Source organism: Lepidochelys olivacea (genome assembly GCF_965140295.1).
Source record: "Lepidochelys olivacea isolate rLepOli2 genome assembly, chromosome: 1".
Lineage (NCBI taxonomy): Eukaryota > Metazoa > Chordata > Testudines > Cheloniidae > Lepidochelys > Lepidochelys olivacea.
Window position 1 is genome coordinate 77,598,499 of NC_140411.1, and position 27,935 is coordinate 77,626,433.

General features: G+C 40.1%; 1 protein-coding gene across 1 annotated transcript in view; it reads right to left on the minus strand.

The window, feature by feature from the left end:
- KLHL1 (kelch like family member 1) overlaps window positions 1-27,935 on the minus strand; it is a gene marked incomplete at its 5' end in the record, with an annotated part of 430,814 nt that overhangs the window by 285,165 nt on the left and 117,714 nt on the right. The window contains one exon of the mRNA XM_084617931.1: window positions 19,848-20,030. Within this exon, the coding sequence (XP_084474057.1) occupies window positions 19,848-20,030 (183 nt within the window). The remainder of the gene's footprint in view (window positions 1-19,847; window positions 20,031-27,935) is intronic.

Here is a 27,935-nt window from a genome sequence, read left to right on the forward strand (position 1 = left end):
CCCAGGTGGACTCCCCAACTGAGGTCCGAAGCATCGGAGATGAGAGTCACTGACTAGACCGAGGTTGCGAAGGGGGTCTCCCTCCAGCACTGATGTGGGATCTTGCCACCAGGTAAGGGATGACAGTACACTGTCTGGAATCCTGATCACCCAGTCCATACTATGACAGTTGGAGACATAAAGCGATGCCAGCCATGCCTGAACAGGCCTGAGGCAGAGTCGCACGTGCCAGACCTTGTAAGTTCATGCTGCTATGTTGCCCAACAGTCTTTCAAATGTGATTATCTAGATTTATTGTGTTGCTTTCCTGTTTGTTCTTCCAGGAACCCCATATAAAGTTAGATCAATACATTCATACAGGAAATTCTAATAATCAACTATAATTATACAGTAATCTCACCTCACTCACCAGGTCCTCACACTGTTAATACCATTGTAACATATCACTATTCTTGGATTATATAGCAGCCTCATCCATCACAAAGTCAGAGAACTTTTGGAATTAAGCTTTCAGTCTCAAACTATAATTACGCAAAGCTTCATATGAAACACTTACTATAACTCTATGGGATAGCTTATCAGTGCTGCTACAACTACTCTGTATTATTTAGACATGAAAAGGAAAGCTTAACCAAACCCACTCAGGCTTTCTTTGTTCAAGAAGTCCCCAGGCAGCTTTGAGTTAGCACAGCTCTAATGTAGCTCTGTTCCTTGATCCTGGTATATAAGACATATCCAGAAGTAGGAGACATAGCTGTGACATCACTACTGATTAGTGATCCTTAGCTGCTGAAATGGATCCTTTGGGGTTGTAAGCAGCTGACACAACTTTGAGCAGCTTTGATTCTGCTCTGCATTGCACATTGGGACCAGACTGGCAGCCACAAGATCAGGCAATTGAAAAGGTGGCTAAAAGTCACCTTGTGTTTCCCCCTAACCCTGACACTATGCTGAATGTTAAAAGGCTAGCTCTGAGTATTAAGGTGTTTCAAAAATAAACTAATCTTCATTCATATTTGTGGGGTAATGCTGTACCCCACAAGCAAATATGATGTGATAGCTCATGAACTAGTGGCCCTCCACTATGCTGTTTTAGGGCATTGTCACCTACACACATGTACACAGTTCAGAAAAAAAGGTATGAAAAAGATTTGTCTATATCAAAAAAGGACAAATGTACCTCAGACATGTTGAACTGTTACCCTATATTTTTAATGGCTCTACCTTGTATTCTAATAGCATATGTTAATTACTAACAGCAGTGACAGTGGCAGCAGAATACAGTCTCACCCTAAGATGAAGGTACTCCAGGGATGTTAGTCCCTTCAAATCCAGCCTTGTTAGCAACAGTTGACTCTGTGTTGAGGATGCCTGTCTTCCTTTGCCTAACATTCCTGAGGGGATTTTCTGTCTAGGAATTGTGCTCCAAATACTGAAAACACAGAAGACTCTTAAGGGGATTTTCTGTTTTGTATAATTCAAGATGGTGAACAAAAGGGCATGTTATTCTGCTTCTGATCTTATAAAAATGATTCATAACTCTGAAAGCCAGTTGTTGTGTGATGACAACGTATTAGTTGATCGTGACTTTGTGCTGGATCATGTTGAGAGCTGCTCTGAGAAGGAAGACCATGTTTCCATTGATTTGTTCATCAAGCTTGTCTTCAGACAACAAGGAGTTCGTGTTCAACCCTGGTGTAAGACAGAAACAAACAGTTGGGGATAACTTCTTAACCAGTTTCAGCTTCCTGAAGATCTCCTCAATGAAAATTTCACCTATGTTCTAACAATATGACAAAGCAAGCCAGATATGCATCTCAGTGAGATGCATCTGCATCACAGCACAGAAAATTTTCATCAGTGTTGGGGTTTGCTGGACCACTCAACCCTGGTTTCCTGCTTTCCAAAGAAGGGCAACTCAGTAATAATGCTATTGATGAGGCATCATGACATGGTTTTAAAAGGAGACAAAAAAGAAACCCTACATAATCCTCCACTACAATGACACTAAAAGTGGTGCTGATAACATAGATCATCTTGAAATAATGTGCTCCTGTAGGTGCAAGATCAATAGGGGGCCAATGGTTCTTTTTCTTCAACATGTTTAATATTGCTGGCATTGCATGTTTCATCACTTGGTTTCACAACAATCCTGCTTGACAGCACACTCAACCAAGACAAAGAAGGCACTTGTTCCTTATCAATCTAGGAGAATGACTTGCAGATGCACATATAAAGAGAAAAATATGTGATACTTATCATCGCACCATGCTTATCAAAGCAGCATTCTCATCCCTTGACTACCATTGAAAACCAGTCACAACAGGAGCAGGTAGCAAACTCAGCAGCGGACACTGCTACATTTGCCCAAGGTCAGCTACCCAGAAGATCCACAAGCAACGTGACGAATGCAGTGAATTTGTATCCTCCACATCAATGTTGATGTGTGAAAACTGCATATAGGCTCACACTGAATGAGACTCCTGCTAGTTCTTTCAATTTCAGGGGTTTGTTATGTTTGTTTGGTTTTGGCTAACACTTTAAAAAAAATGTTCTTTGTTTCTGAATGCATTTTGGGGACAAAAATCGCCCACAATATAGTTAAAGGTTTCAGAGTAACAGCCGTGTTAGTCTGTATTCGCAAAAAGAAAAGGAGGACTTGTGGCACCTTAGAGACTAACCAATTTATTAGAGCATAAGCTTTCGTGAGCTACAGCTCACTTCCTCAGATGCATATCGTGGAAACTGCAGCAGGCTTTATATATACACAGAGAATATGAAACAATACCTATTCCCACCCCACTGTCCTGCTGGTAATAGCTTATCTAAAGTGATTTCCAGCACAAATCCAGGTTTTCTCACCCTCCACCCCCCCACACAAATTCACTCTCCTGCTGGTGATAGCCCATCCAAAGTGACAACTCTTTACACAATGTGCATGACAATCAAGCTGGGCTATTTCCTGCATAAATCCAGGTTCTCACATCCCCCCCACCCCCATACACACACAAACTCACTCTCCTGCTGGTAATAGCTCATCCAAACTGACCACTCTTCAAGTTAAAATCCAAGTTAAACCAGAACATCTGGGGGGGGGGTAGGAAAAAACAAGAGGAAACAGGCTACCTTGCATAATGACTTAGCCACTCCAAGTCTCTATTTAAGCCTAAATTAATAGTATCCAATTTGCAAATGAATTCCAATTCAGCAGTTTCTCGCTGGAGTCTGGATTTGAAGTTTTTTTGTTTTAAGATAGCGACCTTCATGTCTGTGATTGCGTGACCAGAGAGATTGAAGTGTTCTCCGACTGGTTTATGAAGGTTATAATTCTTGACATCTGATTTGTGTCCATTTATTCTTTTACGTAGAGACTGTCCAGTTTGACCAATGTACATGGCAGAGGGGCATTGCTGGCACATGATGGCATATATCACATTGGTGGATGTGCAGGTGAACGAGCCTCTGATAGTGTGGCTGATGTTATTAGGCCCTGTGATGGTGTCCCCTGAATAGATATGTGGGCACAGTTGGCAACGGGCTTTGTTGCAAGGATAAGTTCCTGGGTTAGTGGTTCTGTTGTGTGGTATGTGGTTGTTGGTGAGTATTTGCTTCAGGTTGCGGGGCTGTCTGTAGGCAAGGACTGGCCTGTCTCCCAAGATTTGTGAGAGTGTTGGGTCATCCTTTAGGATAGGTTGTAGATCCTTAATAATGCGTTGGAGGGGTTTTAGTTGGGGGCTGAAGGTGACGGCTAGTGGCGTTCTGTTATTTTCTTTGTTAGGCCTGTCCTGTAGTAGGTAACTTCTGGGAACTCTTGTTTCATATTCTCTGTGTATATATAAAGCCTGCTGCAGTTTCCACGATATGCATCTGAGGAAGTGAGCTGTAGCTCACGAAAGCTTATGCTCTAATAAATTGGTTAGTCTCTAAGTTGCCACAAGTCCTCCTTTTCTTTTTGCGAATATAGTTAAAGACTTTTTTGCGACACTGGAATTTAAATATTTTTTCTCCTAAAACATTAAAGAACTGTTCTTGGTTTCTAGAATGCATGTGGAGTCCAAACTACCCCCACAATACTATTAATGTAACTTTTTTTCTTGACATTCGATGAAAGTTAAATATATTTTGTAAATGCAGAATATTTGAATAGTACATGTAATTAATTTCTAAAATGAAGAAACCAAAAAAGCAAACTCATTGTATTGGGTTTTATTTTATTTTAAAATATTATTTCTAAAACAATTTTTGGCAGAAATAGTTACTACATCACAGTCTTAACTGCATCTTGAAGATTTGTGTGTGGGGCTTCGGAAGGGAGCAAAGTAATATAAAAGGTCTTGATCCTGTAAACATTTATGCCCATGAGGGGCTACATTTAATGACTGAACTCAATTTGACTACACACATGAATAAGAGTGAGTCATTTACTTTCAGCAAATACTGACACTGTAAATGAGTTTGCTTTCATCGTATTTGCTCACCTTTGGAGTTTGGTTTCTATTTATATTCTAACAAACGTTGTACACATGAATGTTCAACTGTTCACTGAAAATAAATTCAGAATTTAATATTTCATTCTAAGATTTGAAATTCACAATGGTATTAGTTACATAAAACTTCCAATCGGAGGGGTGTGTGTGGCGGGGGGGGTGGGGGGGAGCTATGCTACATGATTTATTTGAATAACCAAAACTTCTTAAGATTTTGCAGCCATCTGTAAACCATCAAGAATTATTCAGTGACTGCTCTTGTTTGTTTAAAAATTATCAGTTCATGAACAATTTACAAACAGAAAAAAATCTCATATTTAATGAAGTTTTTTGTACACCTCAAGTTACAATGTTGATGCCATTATAAAATGGTGAATATCCACTCACATGCAGTACTCTTAATATTCCTGTTTTATTTACGTCTTGTTGTACATTGTTTTAAATAATTAGCTTGATTGCTTCAACATCTGCTATTTTTACTGCTAACGCTCACGCAATTTAAATCAGGCAGTTGTCATCCACATGTCCTGAAATATAGCACATGAATCAAAATGTTAGGTAGTTACCCTGAATTACATTCTAGTAAACAAATTCACAGGAAGGCAAGAAATATAAATTGTTTAACACAGCTTTTGCATTTTACTGCTACAAGTGTTCATCAAAAAATATATGCACAGATATACAAAATAAATCAAAAAAGTTATTATAATCTTATATTTAGTAAAAGCAAACAAGCCAAATAGTGAATGTAGCATGTATATCTCCTGGTGTAGAATTTTCTAAGAAGGATATTCATTACAAAAATAAAATGTGAAACTTTTCTTTACACAGCTGCATACAGTAATGCTCCCAGGATATAAAAGTGATCGTGAAATACTGTTTTGTCTTGCATCATGGTGGATTCTATCATGGACGGATGAACTTGTATTGATAAAATAAAAGACATCTCAGCCTAAATCTGATTAAAAGAAACCAGAAATGTCAGAGCAGTAAGTAAGGAGAAAGAGGATCATAATATAAAGATCTGCACAAGCTACTTAGGGTGCCAGCTCATTTCAGCACTTCAAGTGAGTGGGCTTGGGAGACATCACCACTCCCCCCAACCCATTAACAAGCCAAGCCTAAGAGTCTAGAAGAGCATCAGCATCCCTCTCAAAGAGGAGCCAAACTCAAGAAGCCCAGTGGGTCATATGAGTCTTGGGAAAGGAAGGCAAACCCCAGGAACCCAGGAGAGCACACGGGTGCATTTACTGAGAGTGAGTTAAGCCCAGAAAGCATACATGGTCGTATTTTGAACACCTGCACAATCCACCATACAGTGTCTCATGTGGCTGGTGTTTATTAAGTGAGTAGTCTTGGAAAATACCACTAATTTTTTTCCTAATTTCACCCTGGTTAAAAAGTTCTTCCTGTCCCCAATAGACATGCCTTCATTTAAAAGCACTGAGAGTCACTGTTGGAGTGGTTGCTGTCTGCTAATCTTACCAATTCCATGTATTTCCCACTATCAAAGGCAGAGTGGTCTAATAGTCTTTTGAGGAAGGGTAGCAAAATATCTTGGGAGGCTACCTGGGGTGCCTCTTTCTTTTTCTGTGAAGTCCATCCTCCTCCCTTGGCTTCAGAGCCCAAGTTTCTGCCCAAGACACAACTTCAAAGTGTGTCTATTACAGCTGTTTTTACAGCACTAGCGTGAGCCCCGCTAACCCAGGTCTGTTGACCCAAGCTAGGAGGCTTGGTCCTGCTCAGTTCAAAGTTTTGTGCAGACTTACCCTCAGAGCTCAGAAGAAAGTAGATTGGATGTTGAAAAAAAGGTTTTCTCCCTGCTCTCCAGCAAACACGCTTCTACTTTAATTTCATTATATTCCACAAGCTAAAAAGAGTTTGTACTATGTCAGTACTTCGATGAGAGAACTCCCATGAACATTCAGGTATAGTAGGAACTAGGGTAGGTGATTTAGTACCATATATAACACTTTTCCAAGTCCATTAATAACCTAGCATTCTGCTAGCGGACACTGCTTCTGTACATGCCTTTCAGATGAGATAAAAACTGAAGTACTGACCTCTGGGGTCAGTTTAGAACCTATCATATATTGTTTGTATTGTAATAGTGCTTAAATGCCCAAACAAAGATCATGGCCCAAATGTGCTGGACACTGTACAAATGCAAAGAATACAGTCCCTGCCCAAAATGGCTTCAAATCTAAAGTGTAAGACAAGAGGTGAATACAATAAAGACAGTGCAACATAAGGTAACAATAGGGTTGCCAATTTGTAATACTTAAAAAACAGACACTCCAGCAGTGGTGCCAGAATGTGCCCCAACCTCATCTCTTCCCCCCTGAGACCCTGCCTCTGACCCACCTCTTCCCCAAAGACCCCTCCCCTGCCTTGTCTCTTCCCTGCAGCCCCGTTCCCCATTTGTTCCTCTTTCCTCCTCTCCCCATTGCTCACTGCTCTTCCCCTCTTCCCGCCACCCCAACCAGATTGGGGGAGACTTGCCTGCTTGCTTGCTTGCAGCGGCCCGATGCAGGTAGAAGGCAGCCCCGGCTGAGTAGGGGTGATAACCTGGTGCCTTTCCCACAGTAACCGGACTTTAGGTGTCTGGTCAGTACTACTGTCAGTTCCCCTTTTTGACCAGACTTTCTGGTCGAAAACCAGATAGCTGGATAAAATAAATAATTATGATAAGTGTGGTAAGCTATGGTCTCCGCACACCATTTACCTATTGTACACAGTGGTCACAATTGAGTTTTTTTGTTTGTTTTTGTAGGCATCATGCCAGGAGAGAGTTTTAAGAAGGGATGTGAAATAAGACAATGAGGTAGCTTTGCAGATGTTTATGGGGAGATTTTCCTATATATAAAGGCCAGCAAGGGATCAAGTACTATCAGAAAATATAATAAATGGGGAGCCAAGGTTAGCATCATTGGCAGAGTGGAGGTGGGAGTTACCTATTATTACTTATGATATTGATGTGTTAAGGTGGAGACAGGCCTTGAAGGGCCTTAAAAGTGAAAAGTAGTCTTTGGCATTTGATGTGATAGAGAAATGAGAGCCAGTGGAAGCATACAAAGAGAGGATGACACAGCTGAAACAACAAGTGAGTGGATCATCTTCATCATGTTCCTATTATGCCTCTGGCATTTAGGGGAGTGACAAAGCTCGTCCACTCCTGTCTGTTTCTGGCAAGTCTTTCAATGGTTCCCCAGCTGTGCCCCAAGTTTTTCAGCTCAGCTTCCACAGCTCTTCACCATGTTGTTTTTGGGCAGCCTCGTTTTCACTTGCCTTCAGGTGTCCATCTTATTGCTACTCTGGTAATGGAATCAGTTTCCATCCAAAGCACATGACTGATCTCTCTCCAATGCCGCCTGGCAATGATGGTGCTCAGATCCTCTTGGTTTCACTGTGTCAATAGATCTTGGTTTGAGATTGTTCTGGGCCAAAAGATACAGAGGATTTTTCTGAGGTAGGTTGTATGGAATGAAGACAGTTTGGACACGTCGTACTTTCTCATTCCCCAGCATTCTGCATTATAAAGTAGTGTTGAAAGTACGCAGCTCTGATAAATCTTGAGTTTGGTTTTGGTTTTGTATTTTGGTGATTTCCAGACTGTATTTAAGCTCGTGAAGGGGTTCCTGGCTTTACTGATTTTATTCTGGATGTCCTGGCTTGTTCCACTGTCCTGGCTGATGTTGCTGCCTAAGTATGTGAATGTTTCTACATTGCTGAGAACATAATCATCTATCCATACTGGTGATGGTGAGGAAATATTACAGGTTATGATATCAGTCTTATTGTGGTTGATTTTCAGCCCAATTTGCTGGCTGAATGCGTTGAGTCGAGTGGATAAGTGAGACAAAATAGCATTTGTCAAGGCCACAAAAGAAAAGGTTGCCATTGTCAACAGATGAAGTGATGAAGGCCCAGAGAAGAATTCTTATTGTATGGATAAAGAGGAAAGGCTGGGACTCAGAGATGTTGTGCATGAAGTAAAGGCAAGATCTAAGCATGCGGTAGATTTGAGGACCCAATAAGAGCACTTGGTAGAAAATGATGCCCTGGTAATGGGCCTGAGCAATGAGGATACTGATTGTTGTTCATGGTGACTCAGAAAGGAAGGAGGGATGAGGGCTTGGGGGAACATAAAGAACTCTGCTCTGGCCATACTGAGAAGAAATCAGAAACACAGCAGAGATTCCAATTTGGACAGAAGGAGATGTATCTGGAAGTGGAGAGGTAGATATTTCAGCCATCAGCATAAATTATAGTTGAGGTTGTTGGGTTTTTTAAAAGATGGTATTAAATACTACAGTTATAGTCCCACTTAGTAACTACACTCCGCCTAGAGAGATTTCTCCTGTAGTTTCAAAGGAATAAAGTGTTGTTCTGTACTTTGTGTGTCCTAAAACATTGTGTAGTGTTGCTGTGTTCTTGCTACCAGCTGATGTGTTCCTCCCACATGAGGCTGAATTTTAGTGGTATTTGAGGATATAACTATACAGCCTAATGCAACTGTAACTCACAGGAAAATTGTGACTCTTAGCTAATGTATGTAAAATGCTTTAAATGGATACAAGTATAATATATATTTAAAGTTATCTTGTTTTATTTCATCACATGCAATCTTATCAAGTGAAAGAAGGCTTGACATGAGTTGCAGTGGACAGCATGTTGGATAAAGGGTCCAGATTGGAAGAGGAGACTGTGAAATGGAAAGGTAGCATCAGACAACTGGAAAAAAATCTTGTTGAGATAGATAGAAGAAAGGAGGAAGAAGGGTGTGGTGTGGACTAGAAAAAGAAAGAAGGAGAAAGAAGGGATGTGGGGAAAAAAAAACTCCAAATGTTCAGAAAAAAATTATAAGCATCCACGCTTGCTGAGGTTCACACATAATTAATCTTATAACAACCTCAGTTCCCTCAGGGTTTATGTTATTGCTATTGACCTCATAACAAATCACTATTTAGTGAAAAGCTTGTACATAACTTATTTTCAAGAAAACATTACTCCAAAAAAGGCTGCCACCTTTATCCTGCCAAAAGCTTGTGTGTGTTTTCCTATTTCCTATTCTGAGCTCTGTGGCAGGGTCCACTCGCTCCTGCCTCTGCTCCAGTCCACAAACGACCCAGAGACCTTTATGCTAGTAAAACACCTGGTGCAGTTTATTTACAGCATGGGTCACCATCCTTGTACACTATAAAGTCTTACTCCTACGGTTTTGGGGAGCCTTCTCCTCCTGAGGCAAGCAGGGAAAAACAATCCCTCTCTCCTCCATCCACCCGCCCCCCAGCCCCGGCCTTTTTTAATCTTCTGCCTAATGGCTTAATTAGCCTTCCAGCTCTCCTCCACCCACTAATTAGGCAAAGCTCTTCTTAACAAGGTCTGTTCTGCAGTGTTTAATTGGAGCTGCAGTGACTAAGAATGCTGGCTCAGCCGCTGTTGCCCAGCACTCTTGTCACAGGGTCCAAATGCAGACAATAAACCAGCAGAATATATCAGTTTTCTATGCTAGTTTATAAAGTTCTGCTTTTTGCAGTGCTGCTTACACAGCTATGAAAGACTGATTACTTTTGAAAATGTGGATCATCTTTCTTAATTCAAATGACAGAAGACAATTGAGTTTAAAAGTTTAGAATAATAAATTAATGTTCCTACTTGACTACGTTGAGCTCTTTTGGTTTCTACCAATGACAGTAACTAGACTAACTAATTGAAGCTCCTCTCTCTTTCACATGAATAAGTGTGTCTACCCGCATATTCTAAGACTATTATTCCACACACCTTATCTTAAATATGGAAAAGAATCCCAGAAATCCCATACTTGGTGGCCAAAGAAAGCAATATTTACTACCTACACTTTCTATTAATACAGATTCCATGGCTACATTCATCATAATTAAGAAGTGATCTGAAGTTAGCTTAGACCAGAGACATACAAAGCATATTGAGAGACTCTGGCCACCTGTTAAGACAATTTCTGAATATCAATTTTCCTGAGAAAAGTTGTACGATAAATATTCTAGCTGAAATTTTCAAAAATGGGTAGCTAGAGTTAGGCTTCTAAGTTCCCATTTAGGCATCTAGGTAACTGATGTGATTTTCAAAAGTGTTGAGCATTAAGCAGCATCCACTGAAATCCTTTGGATTCTAAATCAAAGTACAGTTTTTGAACCAACTTTTTCAGAACAGGTCTTAAAATTTAGGACGTATTTTTTTGCATGTGTAATCATGCAGCAATAAATTAGATAGGCAGTCATTGGTATGTCTACCCATTTTTAACATAGAAGTGCCATTTGTATACAGAGATGCAAGATTTTTCATGCACTAACAGGCACAAATGCAAAATGGAAAGTTCGTATTTGGAGGTTGGAGATGTGTGCCCTTTGAAAATATGGAAATTAATGCTATCAGGAAAGATTATTCATGTATTTTTGCCCTTCTACAGAAGGCATGACAAGTCCAAATCAAAGATCAGAGATTGTGATTATTTAAACTTGTTGGTCAGATATGCTTCCTAGATAGTCTCCCCTGAATCAATGACTGGCTGGTTGGTTTCTCCTTGCTGGCAAAGCTTTCTTACTTGTTCTGCCCCTCCTGTGCTCTCTGTCCCCTTTCCGCCCCTGTCTATACTCTCTTGAAATGTTTCCTTTCCCTCCTTATACTTCAACCCTCCTTCCTCTCTTTACTGCTTAGTTTCTTGTACTAACAACTTATTTGGGATTCCTCTCTCTCTCTCATTAACACTCACCATGCTAGATCCTTTTCTTCTCTTCTTTACAATCTTTTTCTCTTGAGGCTCCCTGTCTTGTTCATTATTATTTACAGTAGCACCCACAGTGTGCTGGGCACTGTACAGATACAAAGAAAAAGGCAGAGTCTGCCCTAAAGAGCTTTAAATAAAGTGATCAGAAAGATAATAAGCATGTGGTTTTATTAAATGACTAGGCATGTCAGAATGGTGTGTCTGTGTGTGTGTGTGTGAGAGAGAGAGAGAAATTTCAACTTGTCATAGCAAACCCCAAACTTTTGGTCTGGAAAGAAAAAAATATATCAGTTTTCAGATTTTTTTTTTAGTCAAATTTTTCTGTGGAAAGCAGATATTTTCCATGAAAAACATTTATTTAATTGAAAACCCAATTTTCCACTAAAAAACAATTGATTAAAAATTTCTGACCAGCCCTACTATAAAGTTTTCTTTTTTTGACAAGCCCTACTACAAAGATTCCCATTTTAAGCTCAACTCAGCAAGTTCTTCCTTCCATCCTTTCTCCACCACTCAATCACCACAACTTCCCCCACTGCAAGAGTTACATATGTCTTTAATATATGAAAGATCACAAGTATATTGTTCTGTAGATATACTATAGAAAGTAAAGAGAAGTTTAGATTAAAGAAAAATAATTTCAGATAGACTTGAAGATTAAAGGCTATGTAAATAGGAAGCTTTATTCAGTATGAGACATAAGACTAACCACCCCCTTTTTTAAAAAAAGTTCTTGACTTTCCCTCAATTTAATTAATTTCCATTAATCAAGAAGATTATATTTACCACAAATACTATGAAAGTCAAAGTTACTCTTGAGGGTCTGATCCTCTTCCCTGAGCATTACAGGAGTTTGTTTCTTTTACTGTAATCCCTCCTTTTTTGGTTTCAAGGACCTTCCTATTTTAATTTAAATGTGGATTAGTGAATCCTATCTTCATTGTAAATTCTTCTCATCCAATGTCCTTAATTGTGTATGTTTTTGTATAGTTTGAGTGCATTGTTCTTAGTCCAATTCGGTAATTTCTTCACACCCAAGACTAGCCTTATCCTTTTCGATCTGCATTTAGAGCTGGCCACTGCATCGAAGCAGTTATGATTAAAGCTTTTAATGACCTTTCCATTGCAAATTCAAAAGGTTTATCACTAGTATTGATTTTGCTTAAACTTATTTGCAGCTTTTAAACAGAATTGATTATAGGAGACTTATTTACTGGCTGTCTTCCACATTTGGTATTCAGAAACATGCACTAAAGTGCTTGGAGTTTTATCAATCATTCTCGATTATTTAAGGGGAAAATTATTTTTTATTTTATTTTATTCTTCATCCATCAGACCATTGCAGGATTTGGTTCAGGATTTTTTCATTATCCTTGGAGCTAACTAGTGCTTTGCTTAAGTTGCAATGGGTTTGAATAATATTGTGATGAACCTGTTAAGCTGATGAACCTGAATCATGAATATTGTGAATATTGTGATGAACCTGTTAACCTGTTAAGGAAACTATGATTATCTTCCCTTCCCTTTCTCCTGACCAAGCAGAAGGACGCTGACCCAGGAAATGACCAGACACTTCTGGGGAACCAGTGGATATTTGGAAGCCAAGAGCGACAGAGAAGCTGGATGCAGAGAGAAACACCCAGGAACTGGGTACACAGCAGGTAGTTCAGAAGCGGCAGAACTGTAATCTGGAGCTGCGTATGACTGCCAGACATTACAGCTGGGTGCAAGTCTGTTTGGGGCATGAAGATTGGGCAGACAGCCAGTGCAGATGGGTCCCAGTGAGATATACCATTAACTGAGCCTGGCCTGGAAAACTTCAAGCTCCTATTTGCTTTAAATAGAAATTTGGACTAGGGAGAGCAGCACAGAGTCTAGGACTGACGAGCCCTAACCCTTGACTGGACTGTCCCTGACCACCACCAGGGGGCCCAAATAAGAACTACTATTGTCTCACTCAGTTATAACTGCTTAAGCCACTGTACCTAGGGTACCTGAAACCTTTCCCTTTCTTACTAGCACTAGTAAGACATCACTTAAGCCACAAGCCTTAGTGGTTACTCAGACCAACCAAAGCTAGCACTTACAAGGTCTAGGGGCTGAAGTGCGTTCAGTGCTTGCCTCTTAGTCGTGGTACACCTGACACACTACCAGTATCTTAGGGCACGTCTACATGCCCAGGCTCAAGGCAAAACCCCTTGCATCTACATTACAACTGCGTTAACCCAGGGCTTGGACCAAGAGTTCCAGAATCCTGCAGGGCTGGAGAGTCCCGAGCTTGAGTGAAACTGGGGCCCAGGGTCCAAGCCTTATTGCTTTGCAGTGTAGACACAGCTCTGCTTGACTTGGGTCCCATGAGTCATCCAGAAGTATCCCACAATTCCTTGGGGCAAATTCTTTAGCCCTCAAAGCCAACAATCTGCATTGCACTCTACTGAAAATGGAACCCACCCCTGTGATGCTATGTACCTCGGGGAACACCCAGTACCCCCATGTTCATCCGTTTAAAATGATTGTGTGGTATCCAATGCAAAGTTTGTGATGTTGGGTGTCTTTGGAAGGCTCATGATGCACTGAGCATTGTTGTTATAGTGATGTTATAGGTTAAAATTGTATATAGTTTTTTTTATATAGACTTTTATATAGTTATGAAAATGTGTCTTCATGGCTTAAAATAAGCCCGGGCAAAAACTCCTGGAGCAGAGAGGCAGTTCACAACTCATCAGGGCATGTATGGGACAAACCCATCCCAACCTCACAGGAACAAAGGACGCTGGCCTAGGTAGCAACAAAAGGATATGTTAAACTCTCGAGTGAGTCACCCTCCTTCCTTTGATCAGTTTGGGACTGCGATGAGGTAATGCTCACCTGACTCTGAAGGGGGGGGGGGGGAGGCAAAGCCAAGAGGGAAGAAGAACATGATAAAAGGGAGAGATGTTTGCCATGCTCTTCCTCCTCCATCTACAGACACCACCACCCAGCAACTGAATCACTGACCAAAGGGGAGAGGCTCACAGAAGGCACACTATCAGAGATTCTCCTGGCTTGCAATGTGCTTATGGCCCTGCACCAGAAGTGGTGGTCTACGTAGGGAGCATCAATGACTATGCCAATTATATTGAGCAGCATCTGCCAGGGAGAGTCTGTAGTGCCAGGGTACTCCTCTTCCTCTGCCTCATCCTCCTCCTGCAGATCCATCAGGAAATCCATCAGGTACTTTTGGTGGGATAGAAAACACTGCCAAAATGTTCACCATTTAGTTGAGGTGTAGATAAAATATTCAGGCCCAGATCCAGCAAAGCATTTGTGCATGTTAGAAATGTAAAGCTGCCTGAGAAACCAGAGCAGTGAAAAGCAGCTATAACAAGAATGAGATCTGGCAACTATGTCTCCAAGCAGAGAACATTTTGTATTTTGACTCCATATTTTTCCTCTTTGGAGAGTCAGTATTCAAAGAATAGCCCTTGAAGCCACGCTCAGTCTACGGCAGACTTACATAACAGCCACTTACAGCATGAGGGCCTATTATTGGAGAATCTTGACAGTAGGAACAGCTTTCCCTCCAAAGGAATAGTTATGTCCAAAAAGAGTCTATAGTATATAATCAAGATGGAAAAATATGTTACCAGGAATAAAACACAAAACCATCCAGAGAGTTTCCTCTTGAGTGGCCACTGGTTGGATTCAGAAAGATCAAGAACCAATCAATGCTAGGATAATTACTTTACATCTACTTCACTTCATTTGTAGTAATGCATTCCTATGAGAACCTATTTTCATCTGAATTCAGTTAGTGACGCTGATGCTTTACCTAATATTTATTAGAGAATAATTCTGAATATGTCTTTAACTTGTTGCAAAGTATATTTGCAACTTAGCATATCCAGCATGTGGCGCCACTTGTAACCTGTTATAAAATTATCCAAAATAATTAAAACACAATTTCAGACTGACTTTTTAGGGAGGAGTGTGTTTGTCATTTTATTTGGTATAGGGAAGTATACACCACAATTTAGGAATTTATAAACTCTACAGGCTTGGAGACTTTATAAGCTCTGCAGTTACTGAGCACATAACATGATCTGCAAGCCTGTTTCTTAGAGGCATATATACACAAATGAGCCTGCTAACCTTACATATGGACCAGTATTAAAATAATTTTAACATACAAATCACTAGTGGTTTGGCTGGTTTTAGTTTGTATGCTAAGGTAATGTGTGTGCCTGAGTGTGTGTGCATGCACAACTATGTTGACTGTATTGTCAGGCAATGTGTATAGTGAACCTACAAGAAAGTGAAGTTTGCAATTGTCTGAATCTGTAAAACACTGAACTGTTATCCTATACAACAAAACAAGGGGTTTCAAATATTTCTGAAGGCCTGAACCTGTTCCCATTTAATTTAACAGTGGTTTTTGCCATTCATTTCAGGAGGAACAGATTTAGTCCTTTGACTGCAGACAACTGAGAAGCCAGAAATGATACACAAGGTTGTCTGAAGCTTCCCTGGTAAATCTAAACAAGCTTTGGTTTTTATTTCATGGTCAATCTTATTTTTATTAGAGTACTTTCCCAGTTCCAAAGGGATTTAGATATGCTGTAGAATTGGGATGACACATGTGAAATCAAATTTACCACTGGCAAGTATGAATACAAATATGCACATCTGTCTTCAAAATAAAAACAAGTAGAAAGATGGCACTGAACTAACTAAAGACCTTCTAGTGACAAGACTCCTCTGTCAAGCCTTCTTTGTCATCTATTGAGGCATTTAAAATTGGCAAGAAAATGCACTGGATGTTGTGACATTTGGGGTTCACCCAGGCCAGTAAGGGGTTCAGTCAACACCTGCATTGTAACCCTAGGTGTTTTGTGACTGTGCAGTTGGTTCAGAGCTCCAAACCCAATAGCCTTACAGCAGCCCTCAAGCCTCACACTGGTTTTGCCCAACTTGGATACTCCTTGAAGGCAGACGTTAATACCCATCCAGCCCTGAATGTGCCCTCCCTGCAGGGTCCAGTCACTCTCACAGGACCCTAACAGAAATGTATTAGGTTTCTTGCCTCTACAGAGACAGTACAATAATATTCCAATATTCCAATACTAGAAGCACACACTTTACTGAACTTATCCAGCACAGATGATATATAATGAAAGCAAAACAAGTTTATTAACAAAAAAAATATGGATTAAGTGATACCAAGTAAAATAAAATAAAGGCAGACATGGTTATCAGCAAGTGAAAGTGAAAACACTCATCTAAAAGTCTAAAACTTAATTTAGCAAGACAGTCTTTATTCAAGATTTTTTTTTCTCTCACCCACAGTCTCCTTTGCAGCCTTTTACTGGCTGGCCTTGCTAGGACCCATCGCTAAAATCAAATTGCTTCCTTTGTCTCCTTAAAATGAAGGATAATTTAGGGGTTTGCTCCCCTTCTCTTTATAGTTCTGTAAACTTTTGAAATGTATTCTTCTGAAGGGTACCCCAAATATAGTTCAATAGTTCATGATGAGTTAAGGACCCAGGAGGTCTGAAAGATAAGGCTCCATGCTGGATTCTCCCCTCCGCTGGTAGTTACTACTATGCAAATGATCTCTTCCTGATGCAACCTCCGATACAAAGGAATACTCTCTTGAAGTAGTTCTCAAACTTTAGCAACTTGAGGGCCCCTGTTTTGATTTAAATTTTTGAGGATGCCCAAACACCCCCCGCTCAGCCATTTCCCCTTCCCCTATGGACAGCTCTTATGTCAGGTGGCTCCCGAAAACGAATGGCAACATACCTCTGGCAGTGGTTCCTAGGCAGGGGGCCAGGGGATCTCCGAACGCTGGCACTGCCTGTAGGCACTGCCCCTGCAGCTCCCATTGCCCACAATTCCCAGCCCATGGCAGCTGCGGAGTCGACGTTCAGGCCAGGGACAGCGCATGGAGACCCCCAGGCCACAGGGACGGGCTGGCCGCTTCCAGGAATGGTGTGGTCCCAGGTTCCCCACTCCTCCCCCTCCCTCCCAGGGCCTCCTTCAGGCCAGGGAACAGCTAAGGGAGTCCCTGGGAGGGAGGGGGACGAGGGAAGGATGGGGGAGGAGTTGATCAGCAGGGGCTGCAGGCCCCCAGTTTCAGAAATGCTGGTATATTGAAAAGGGACCACACCTGGTCTGAGGTATCCGCCTCTTTCCTTTGTCTAGAGAAAACCTGTTTATCAACTCCTTCTGACATGTCTGATTTAAAGACCTTTTAGGACACAGACTTTAAAACACAGTACTAGTGAGCAGCCATACTTTTTCATGCAGCATTGCTACATATATTTTACAATGATATTACTGACCAGGGTGTTATCAGTTTTCAAATGATACCTCACAAGGCATATTCTGTACAAAATTATTGCAGTAGTGTGTGGGATATGAATACAGGGTGACTTGGATCACAGATATACATTAAACTATTCAACTTATATCATGGCAAAAAAATGAGAAAATACAGTAATGTACCTAATATACTTTTTTGTTGTTTAATCCAATTGAATAATGTGGGTTAAGTCCTAGAAGAGATTGTTTCCCACCCATTTTATCCATGTGTGAAAGGTGGACAGTTAGGCAGAAACCACCTAATTTTTAGAAAAGTAATAGCCATAAAGGATTAAGGGCCTAATTCTCATTTGCTCTAAAACCCTTTTACACTGATGATAGTGAAAAGGGGTCTTAAGGTGGGTGTAAATTAGTGGGGCCTTAGTGTAAATGATAACCAGTCCTTAAGTATTCTTCTGTGTCAGGATCTATGTATGAGCCCATCCCAAAGGACTGAATCCAGTACACAGAGGAGATGTGAAGATTCATCTATGATCCTCCTCTCCCCATGTGGAACTCGCACCTACATGTGAAAGGAGTCTGGACAACCCAGCTATGTCTAAACACTACCATACCCACATCCGCTCAGGATGTCTGGTGGGCGTATAAAGTGGTGGCGGGAATGCTGGAGTTGAGCCAGTTGACAGGAAGGATAATGAGAGACAGTGGGATTGTCAGTTCACTAGATAAAATTTATGAGGAGTTTGCTTGCAACTGGCAAATGGGCTTGTGCAGATATTGAAGGTTAGAAGAACAGGAACCAGATTTTAAGAGGAGACTGAAGCAGGGGCATAGAAAGGTGAAAGAGCACTGAGCAGGGGATGGAGAGTTCTGGGCCACTTCCACAAATCCTGATGGGGACCTAAATGGAGAGTATATTTCTGTATCATCATAGATAGGTACCTTGCATCTTAGTCCCTTGCATTTGTTCAGCATCTCATTTACTTAGATAATATGGTTACGGTGGTAAAATAAAAACCTAAACGGAAAGAATATTTTCTCCTTAATACATTGACAATCATTGCGCTGACTTTCCCAGTCTTGCATATCCCTTGCATGGCTCTTGCATTTTTCTCAGTATGAATAGTATAATTCACAGCTTTTTTACACTGCAAAGGAGACAATGACACCAGTGCATGGCCACTCCGCACAACCTGGACCTCTAGGCACTGCCTATGTCAGTTTAAAGTGATGAGGCATTCCTTGCAATGGCCCACAAATACCACAGGTTGATTACAGTCTGAATAAATGGCTGAATACAGAAATACACTAGGGCAGTGGCTCTCAAACTGTGGGTCAAGATCCCAAAGTGGGTCATGACCCCATTTTAATGGGATCACCAGTGCTGGCATCAGACTTGCGGGGGCCAATGGCCAAAGCAAAAGATTGAGCCCCACCACCTAGGGCTGAAGTTGAAGCCCTTGGGCTTCAGTCCTAGGCAGCGGGGCTCAGGCTTCAGCTTTGGCCCCCTACCCAAGGCGGGGAGGCTTGGATGGGCTCAGGCTTTGGTTCCCCCTCCTGGGGTTGTATAGTATTTTTTTGTTGTCAGAAGGGCGTTGCAGTGCAATGAAGTTTGAGAACCCCTGCACTAGGGTCTGCTTTTCAGAGGGGTCTCATGCCCAGTATTCCCCCCCGACACACTTTGAGAGCCATTTTACTGTCACAAAACCAGAGGTCATTTCTGAAATCAGGCCCTCAATGAAGAGGGAGTAGTTTCAGGTGTAAATGAAAGCCATAACCTAAGAAAAGCATCATGTAGGTCTGCTGCCTCATACCACGATGACCCTTTGCAATGCATTTAGCTTGGTATTTTTTTACAAGTTGTAATGGCAATATACATTTGCATGCATAATTATGATTAAAATGAGTTAGTAACATTTTTAGTTTTAATGCATATTTTCTGCCTATGCAAGTTAACAGTTTAGGGGAAGGGCAGTATTGAGAAATATTCGTTTACATGCATATTTTGGTTTAACTAATTGTTTTTAAATTTATAAATCTGTCATAACTAATCATAAGCATAAATTTTACATACTGGGGGAAAGACACCCATAGAACTGATCTGCAGGTATTGACTTCTGTGAACGTCCTCACTTGAGCAAACTTGGTTTTATGTGGATGTAAAACACTCAGATCAGAATGGTAGTTTTGCATCCACTTTTCACATGCATAAGTGACTTTTCAAGGTGCAGGCTGATAGATAATCCAGATGTTTATTTTAATTGTTTCAACACCATGTTTTTATGCCCTACCTATGTGCAGGTATCCTACGGTTCCCAGCAATCAAGATAACATCACAGAGTTGCTGTTGCTTCAAGTAGCTTTCCATCTTTCTGAAGGTTTGTTCAGCATGGTGTACTGCCTGATAGAACTCCTCAGAGCTACTGGAGTCCATATCACATTGAGGTGTCAGGGGATGGCCGACTGCTGACAACCTGTGAAACACAAAAGAAAGGCAGTGTTGAAATGCCACCAATTCTCTAGTCTTAATCAAAGACTTTTAGAGGGTGATAGGGAGAAATCAATACATCTTTTCCTATAATCACTGGAAACACAAGACAGCAAAATATTTTTTTCAGTTTAAAGAACCAACTCATTATGTAACAATGGTTTAGCAAAACCACTGTTGATCCTGGGACACTGAAAACGTATATACAGTAATTTCTTTCAGCTAAAATAAAATATTATTAAATCTGTAAAAGTCAAAGAATAAAAAGAGTTTAACGTACTTAGGCTAATGTTCATTGTAGAATACGGTCCCTAGGTTATTGAAAAATCAACTTTCATTATTTTGTTACTGTTTTTGCACTCTGGATTCTTATTATTTACAAAACTTTATAAGTTGCTATTTATACAGAATTTTTTGCAACAGAATACATGGAAAAGTGAGCTTTCACAGGAGAAATTAAGGAATAGAACATCTCTATACTTGTTATAAGTATGCCTAGTCTAGTGCAGATCTTTAAATCTTAAAATTGTTATGATCCACTTCAGAAGACAAAACTGACTTCACTGGAAATAGGATTGGGCCCTTAGTGTGGTAATAAATATCCAACACTGAGCCAGAACTTTAACAAATAGTAAATGATGCTAATCTTAATTTAGCCCATTATGGTAAGCTATTTGTGATACCAAAATTCAGAAAGCGGGTCTTAGAGATTAGGGATAGATGTAAAATGCCTGTGAAGATGCAAAACCTTGGATTCCAAAGCTTGAAGAGTTTCAGATCTGAGTACAAGCCCTTTGCTAAAAGTAAAAATATCTGCCATCAGAATTCTTGATCTTTCACGTGAGTATGTGCTCCCAGTCATTCCTTGAGCAAAACAGAAGTATTGGTACAAAAACAATCCTCTCCTTTTACAAACATTTTGTGCGACTACTTCAAATTAAAACTGTGGGTTTTTTTCATATCTAGTGGTGTTAAAAATGATGTGTTTCACATGAATTTCATCAAATTCTTCCACTCAACCAAACCTATGCAAATCATCTAAATCAACAGGATGGTATCAGAGTAACTGAGGGCAGAATTTATCCCAATATATCACAGATATGCTCAATAAATAAAAAGCAATCACAATGTATAAATATTCTACCAAAATGAAAATGCTAAAGATAACATATGGTGATTATTGATCATTGATAACCATGATGCAGCCTTTTCAAAGCAAAAGTTGAATCCAGTAACAAGAATATGCCAGTGACATTATTGACAGTTCCGCAGCACCATACACAGGGCCTAACTATACATACCCAACACAGGCAAAATTCCCACTGAAGTCAATAAAGTAATTTCACAATTATATGTTAAAGCAGGAAAAACAGATGCTATAAATAATTTAAGAAAAAATCAAGACTGTTTACTTGTCTCTGGTTGCAATTTCTCCTTAAATGTACAAAATAGTTATTATAGTAACTATTTCTGTTTTTTCCATATACACTTACCAAAGATTTTATATTTTCAGATTCTAAATCTGGTCTGTATCCAAAGCTATTCCACTACTATATCCTGCTGTTATTGCCAGGTAAAAGAGGGCAAGACTAGGAAAACATCCCTATTCCACACTGATTCTTCGATGTCATGGCGTCCCCTTGAAGTGGTTGGCAGCAAGTATAATTCAGGACAGCCTGCAGACGATTCTAGGTTACAGAGCACAGACACAGTCACCTCTGCACTTCCCCTGCTGAGCCACACCGTGCCAAGTTTAACAATATATATGAACGTAAACCAATTATACTTCTTGATATAAAATAAGAATTGACAGAACTTTATTGAACATATTACTCAATGAATCAATTTATAATGTACTACCTATTTAATTTTGTTGTACCCAACCTCGAAAAAGAGAAAGCATACAAAAAATAATGAATGGAGAGAACCCACATGATGTGGAGTATGAGACAGGATATGGTTGAGTGGAGCTGCAGCCCTGTTGTTATATTAACTTAGATGGAATATATAGGCCCGAAGAGTCATAGGCATTAATATGATCCTGTCACACTGCCTAACATTAAATAGTTTTCAAAAGGTTCTGAGTTTGGTATACAGAAACGTCAGCCTTCTTAGTACCATTGCAAACACACCATTAAAAGTTTCAGTATATTTCTGGGTATCAGGTAAGGTGTTTTCAAATGATTCCCAATTATCATTCACACTTTTCTGATCAAATTCTTCCTCCCAACTGATTTTGCTCATAACTGTTTTCAGCTTTGTGCAATTGTCCCTATTAAAGTACCATATTATATTAGGGGTGTCAAGTGATTACAAATTATTTGTGATTGTGTGATTTTAAAAAATCGTGATTAATCATGTGATTAAAAAATAATTGTGCAATTAATCACACTGTTAATAACAGAATACCATTTATATAAATATTTTAGATGTTTTCTACATTTGCAAATATATTGATTTTAATTATAACACAGAATACAAAGCGTACACTCCTCACTTTATATTTTTATGACAAATATTTGCAATGTAAAAAACAAAAGAAATAGTATTTTACAGTTCCCCCATTACAAGTACTGTAGTGCAATTTTTTTATCATGAAAGTTGAACTTACAAATGTAGAATTATGTACAAAAAATAAGAGCCTACAAGTCCACTCAGTACTATTTCTTGTTCAGCCAATCACTCAGACAAACAAGTTTGTTTACATTTTCAGGAGATAATGCTGCCCATTTCTTCTTCACAATATCATCTGAAAGTGAGAACAGGTGTTCTTGTGGCACTGTTGTAGATGACGTTGCAAGATACTTGCATGCCAGATGCGCTAAAGATTCATATGTCCCCTCATGCTTCAACCACCATTCCAGAGGACATGAGTCCATGCTGATGGCGGGTTCTGCTCGATAACAATCCAAAGTAGTGTGACCGATGCATGTTCATTTTCATCATTTGAGTCAGATGCCACCAGTAGAAGGTTGATTTTCTTTTTTGGTGATTCAGTTTCGATAGTTTCCACATCTGAATGTTGCTCTTTTAAGACTTCTGAAAGCATGCTCCACACCTTATCCCTCTCAGATTTTGGAAGGCACTTCAGAGTCTTAAACCTTGGGTCAAGTGCTATAGCTATCTTTAGAAATCTCATATTGGTACCTTTTTGCGTTTTGCCATATCTGCAGCGGAAGTGTTCTTAAAATGAACATGTGCTGAGTCATCATCCGAGACTGCTATAATATGAAATACATGGCAGAATGTGAGTAAAACAGAGCAGAAGACATACAATTCTCCCCCAAGAAGTTCAGTCACAAGTTTAATTAACTCATTATTGCTTTAAGGAGCATCATCAGCAAGGAAGCACATCCTCTGGAATGGTGGTGGAAGCATGAAGGGGCATATGAATGTTTAGCATATCTGGCCCGTAAATACCTTGCAATGCTTGCTACAAAAGTCCCATGTGAATGCCTGTTCTTACTTTCTGGTGACACTGTAAATAAGAAGTTGGCAGCATTATCTCCCGCAAATGTAAACAAGCTTTTTTGTTTTAGCGATTGGCTGAACGAGAAGTAGGACTGAGTGGACTTATAGGCGCTAAAGTTTTGCACTGTTTTGTTTTTAGTGCAGTTATGTGAGAAAAACAAATCTACATTTGTAAGTTGCTCTTTCCCGATAAAGAGATTGAACTACAGTACTTTATGAAGTGAATTGAAAAATACTATTTCTTTTGTTTATCATTCTTACAGCACATGTATTTATAATAAAAAGTAATAATATAAAGTGAGAAGTGTACAGTTTTATTCTGTGTTGTAATTGAAATCAATATATTTGAAAACGTACAAAAACATCCAAAAATATTGAATAAATTTCAGTTGGTACTCTATTGTTTAACAATGTAATTTAAACTGTGATTAATCTTGATTAATTTTTAATCACTATTAATTTTTGAGTTAATTGTGTGAGTTAACTATGATTAATCAACAGCTCCTTGCACAGACACCGACTCCGGGGCTGGAGCTACAGGTGCCAACTTTCCAATGCTCACTGTTCAACCCCTGCCTCTGCCACAGGCCTTGCCCCCACTTCACCCCTTCCCCCAAGGCCCTGCTTCTTCCTGCCCCCTCCCCTAAGCCTGCCACGCCCTCACTCTTCTCCTTACCCCCCAGAGCCTCCTGAATGCTGGGTGAGGCACAGGGTGGGAGGGAAGGCGCTGATGGGCAGGGCAGCTGGCAGGCAGGGCATGGGAGCAGATAGAGCTGCTGACATATTACTGTGGCTCTTCGGCACTGTACACTGGCAAATTCTGGCTCCTTCTCAGGCACAGGTTGGCCACCCCTGCTGTAGATGTACGTGGTAAAAAGACTGATAGTAGGGTGGAGCTAAAACAAAGGCAATAGGAAAGTGACTGGAGAGACATGCCCAGAGGATATGGAGAGAAGCGGAGGGCTATGTTGTCACCACTCACTGGTTCTCTCTTTCTCTATCTCTCTCGGGGAAAACTGAACAATTACATGGAGACACTGCAACCCTTGAGTTGCAGAGCCCCAAATACAGAAATAGCAAACAATAACATTTGAAATGTATGACTCACAAAGGCTCAAAATGAATAGAAGAGAAAGAAATTTGAAGTAAAATGTGATGTGTATTGGTAGGGTCGGACACTCCACTGCCTGGCACTTTGTGTAGACACTTACACCTCTGCAAAATAGGTGCTCAGATTTTATAGCAATAGAGCCATAGAAAAGGAAGAATGTAAAATGCCACCACTTTACTCAGATATCCATGATTATTGTCTATTTTATCTACCTAATTTGAATGCACTTTTCCTTTTAACCACTGATGTCCAGGCCTTAAATGAGAAACTCTTAAACTGGGATACATCAGAGGATTTCATTGTTATTGGAACACATAATTTGCCCTCTTGTATTTAACTTTTTTCAATTTAAAAAGGGATCCGCCATTCAGAAATCCAATTATCTGCCACCTGTTTCATTTAGTATAAAATATGTTGTACTTTAAGTATTTATGATAAATATTTTATAGAAACAAAATACCTACAGTTCCTTAATAATATATATATATATATATATATATATATATATATATATTAATATTCTACTCTTTAAAACTGGCAAATGAACACAAGAAATATTCTACAAGCACAGACAACAAAAAACTTCACATAATTTCTTCCCTAACCAGTTTTTATTGTGTGATTTGTGTTCATTAATCTGTGGGATTGCTGTTTCTAATCTAAAATAGTCTGTCAAGAGTCATCACCTATATCAGTGATCAACTGTTAAAATTCAAGAGAGAAAGAATTTTATAGCACTTCTAAACTCTTGTTTACAGTAACAGAACGATTGCGGTTTTTTTTCTAATCAAAGGTTTGCTTTCCAGTCTGCCACCAGCAATCAAAGGTGTAACTATAAGCGTTACCAGCAGTTTAAACAGATTACTTGTCTTCAATTTTTTAATCACAACTAATTTATCCAGAGTGCTAAATAAAAGTGAAATACTTTGAATTTTCCTCTCTGGAAAGTTATATCAATACTTATTTGCAGTTCAAAGATTGTGTTATATTTTTGTTATCTATTTCACAATTTTTTTTGTTATCTATTTCACAATATTTTTTCACAATTTTTTTAACACACACACACACACACACACACACAAATGAAGTCAAGTGTAGATCTATTTTTTAAGCTCACTGGTTGCACAAATCATCTGTTCCTTTCCTAGAGCTAAATCTGTATAATATATCATTGAAAATAGACTTTTGTCCAGGGACTAATTTGGGGCTCAAACTACTTGTAACCGAACTCATTTCTTAGTCACCACAAGGCACCATTCAAGCATTATAGCATCCAAATACCTATTCAAAATATACCTGATTGTCCAGCTATTCTGAAAGGACAGGAGACACTTGATATGGTTTTAATCAGACTGTAATTTATTATTAGATGTCTGGGACTGCACAGCAGATAGAGGTGTACAGTGCAGGTAACCCCATGTTCATTCAATAACTACCTGGGGGACTTCCATCAGCCCCCACTCTTTTTCCATCCAGGTCCCACAGCCAATCCATTGCTGAGACCTTATCATCCACATTCCCTTGTAGGAGGATTTAGGTGGGATACAAGAATAGGGAGTTGGGTCCATGCTGTAACGGTCATAGGGTCCCCAAACCACCCACCTCCACATTCTGTTATTTTAACTGACACCTCATTTTTAAGTCCTTTCCCAAGCCATCTATCCGGTCACTGTATACCTTCCCTACGGAGTACCTACACTGGCCATCAGCCCCACACTTACTTAATGAGTTGTGCCATATTAGCCTAACTCCCTTCACGCCTCACGTCAACGAAGTCCTCCCCAACCCACTGTGAGGAAGGCAAAAAAACCCAACAACAACAAAAAAACTCCACCTAAGGTAATCTGGTGGTGTGGGAAAAATCCCTTACCAGTCCCCCTAAAAAGGGGCAGTCAGCACAAAGCCCACAGCAGGTCCTGATCAAACCTAGTATTTTGTCCCCTAAAGGGGAGGGAAGGTGGGTGCTGCCTTGCCTGCTTGGTGGAAAAGGGCTTCTCTCACCAGGGTTACCTCTTTTCAACCTTCCTGCCCTTCTGGTCCCAGGGGATGAGTAAGCATTGACACACTGATCCATTCCCCTATTTTGCAACAGCGTCTGACCTCTCTCCTGCCCGACACCCGTAGAGCACTGTTTCCTTTCCCTCAGCCAACTGGACAACATCCCCCCAGTTTAAAGGTGGAGTGTGGTCAATCTGATGTTCCATGTACAAAATTTTCTCTGAGATCAGGGGGAGCACCATATACAAAATAGCATCAGAATGTTATTAATCTAAATAAAGAACAATAAAATGCCACAAGACTTATGAACATTAGGAATACTCTCCCTTAAAAAGTTGCTAACGGGCATCTCAGAATAAAGCACTAAATCTGATGAGGAAAAAATCATAAAATTAACAGAATACTTAAATAAACATCATCTAATCACACTGCTTGCCAATGTTTCCCATTCCCATTTTTATATCTGTGACTGTCTATTGAGATTGTGAACTCTTCAGCGTGTAGATCTGACTTGCCTTCACATCTGTCTGTAAAGCATCTAACATACAGTTGGCAATATGGAAACAATAATAAAATTAGATAAAAGCAGAAATAACACCAGGAACAATGGACTTGTGGCTAAACCATTGGCCTGGGACCGTAGCAATCTGGGTCAATTCCCAGTTTGGATACAGATTTCCAGTGTGACCTTGAACAAGACACATGGTATGGATTTTCAAAAGAGTTTAGAGCCAGATTTTCATGTGCTCAGCACCCACAACTGGAGACACATTTTTAGAAGAGCTCATCTCCACTTCCAATGGCACTGGAACCTTTGTAAAAGTGTGGGGGCCAAAGCCAAAGTGCCCCCTTCCTCTCTGCAGCTGGCTGCTCCAGCAGTGAGCTAGCTGCCCTCCCTACTGGTGTCGCAAAAGCCACTGGTGGGGGAAAGGTGAAGTGCAGCACCTCCCCGGCAGAGTCTATTATTCTGAGGGGAGGGGAAGAATCTGCAGGGGACATTCCTGCTCTTACGTTTCTTTTGTTAAAAAGTGGATGACATGTTCCTCCCACTTTTAAAAGTGTGGGACCCATAGCCCCCTGGTGCCCTCCGGTTCTGGTGCCAGTGATGTAGACATCAAAAAGTGCTCTGATCTCAGTAGCTCCCATTGTGACACTTATGGAACATTTTTCAAAAGAGTTGAGCTTTTTTGCTTCAAAACTTCTGCCCCTTACTCTCTCCATGCCTTAATTCCTTATCAGTAAAATGGTAACAAGTATGCTTTATTTTCTCACATGAGCGGTAAAGGAGCAATTAATTAGCATTCATGAAGA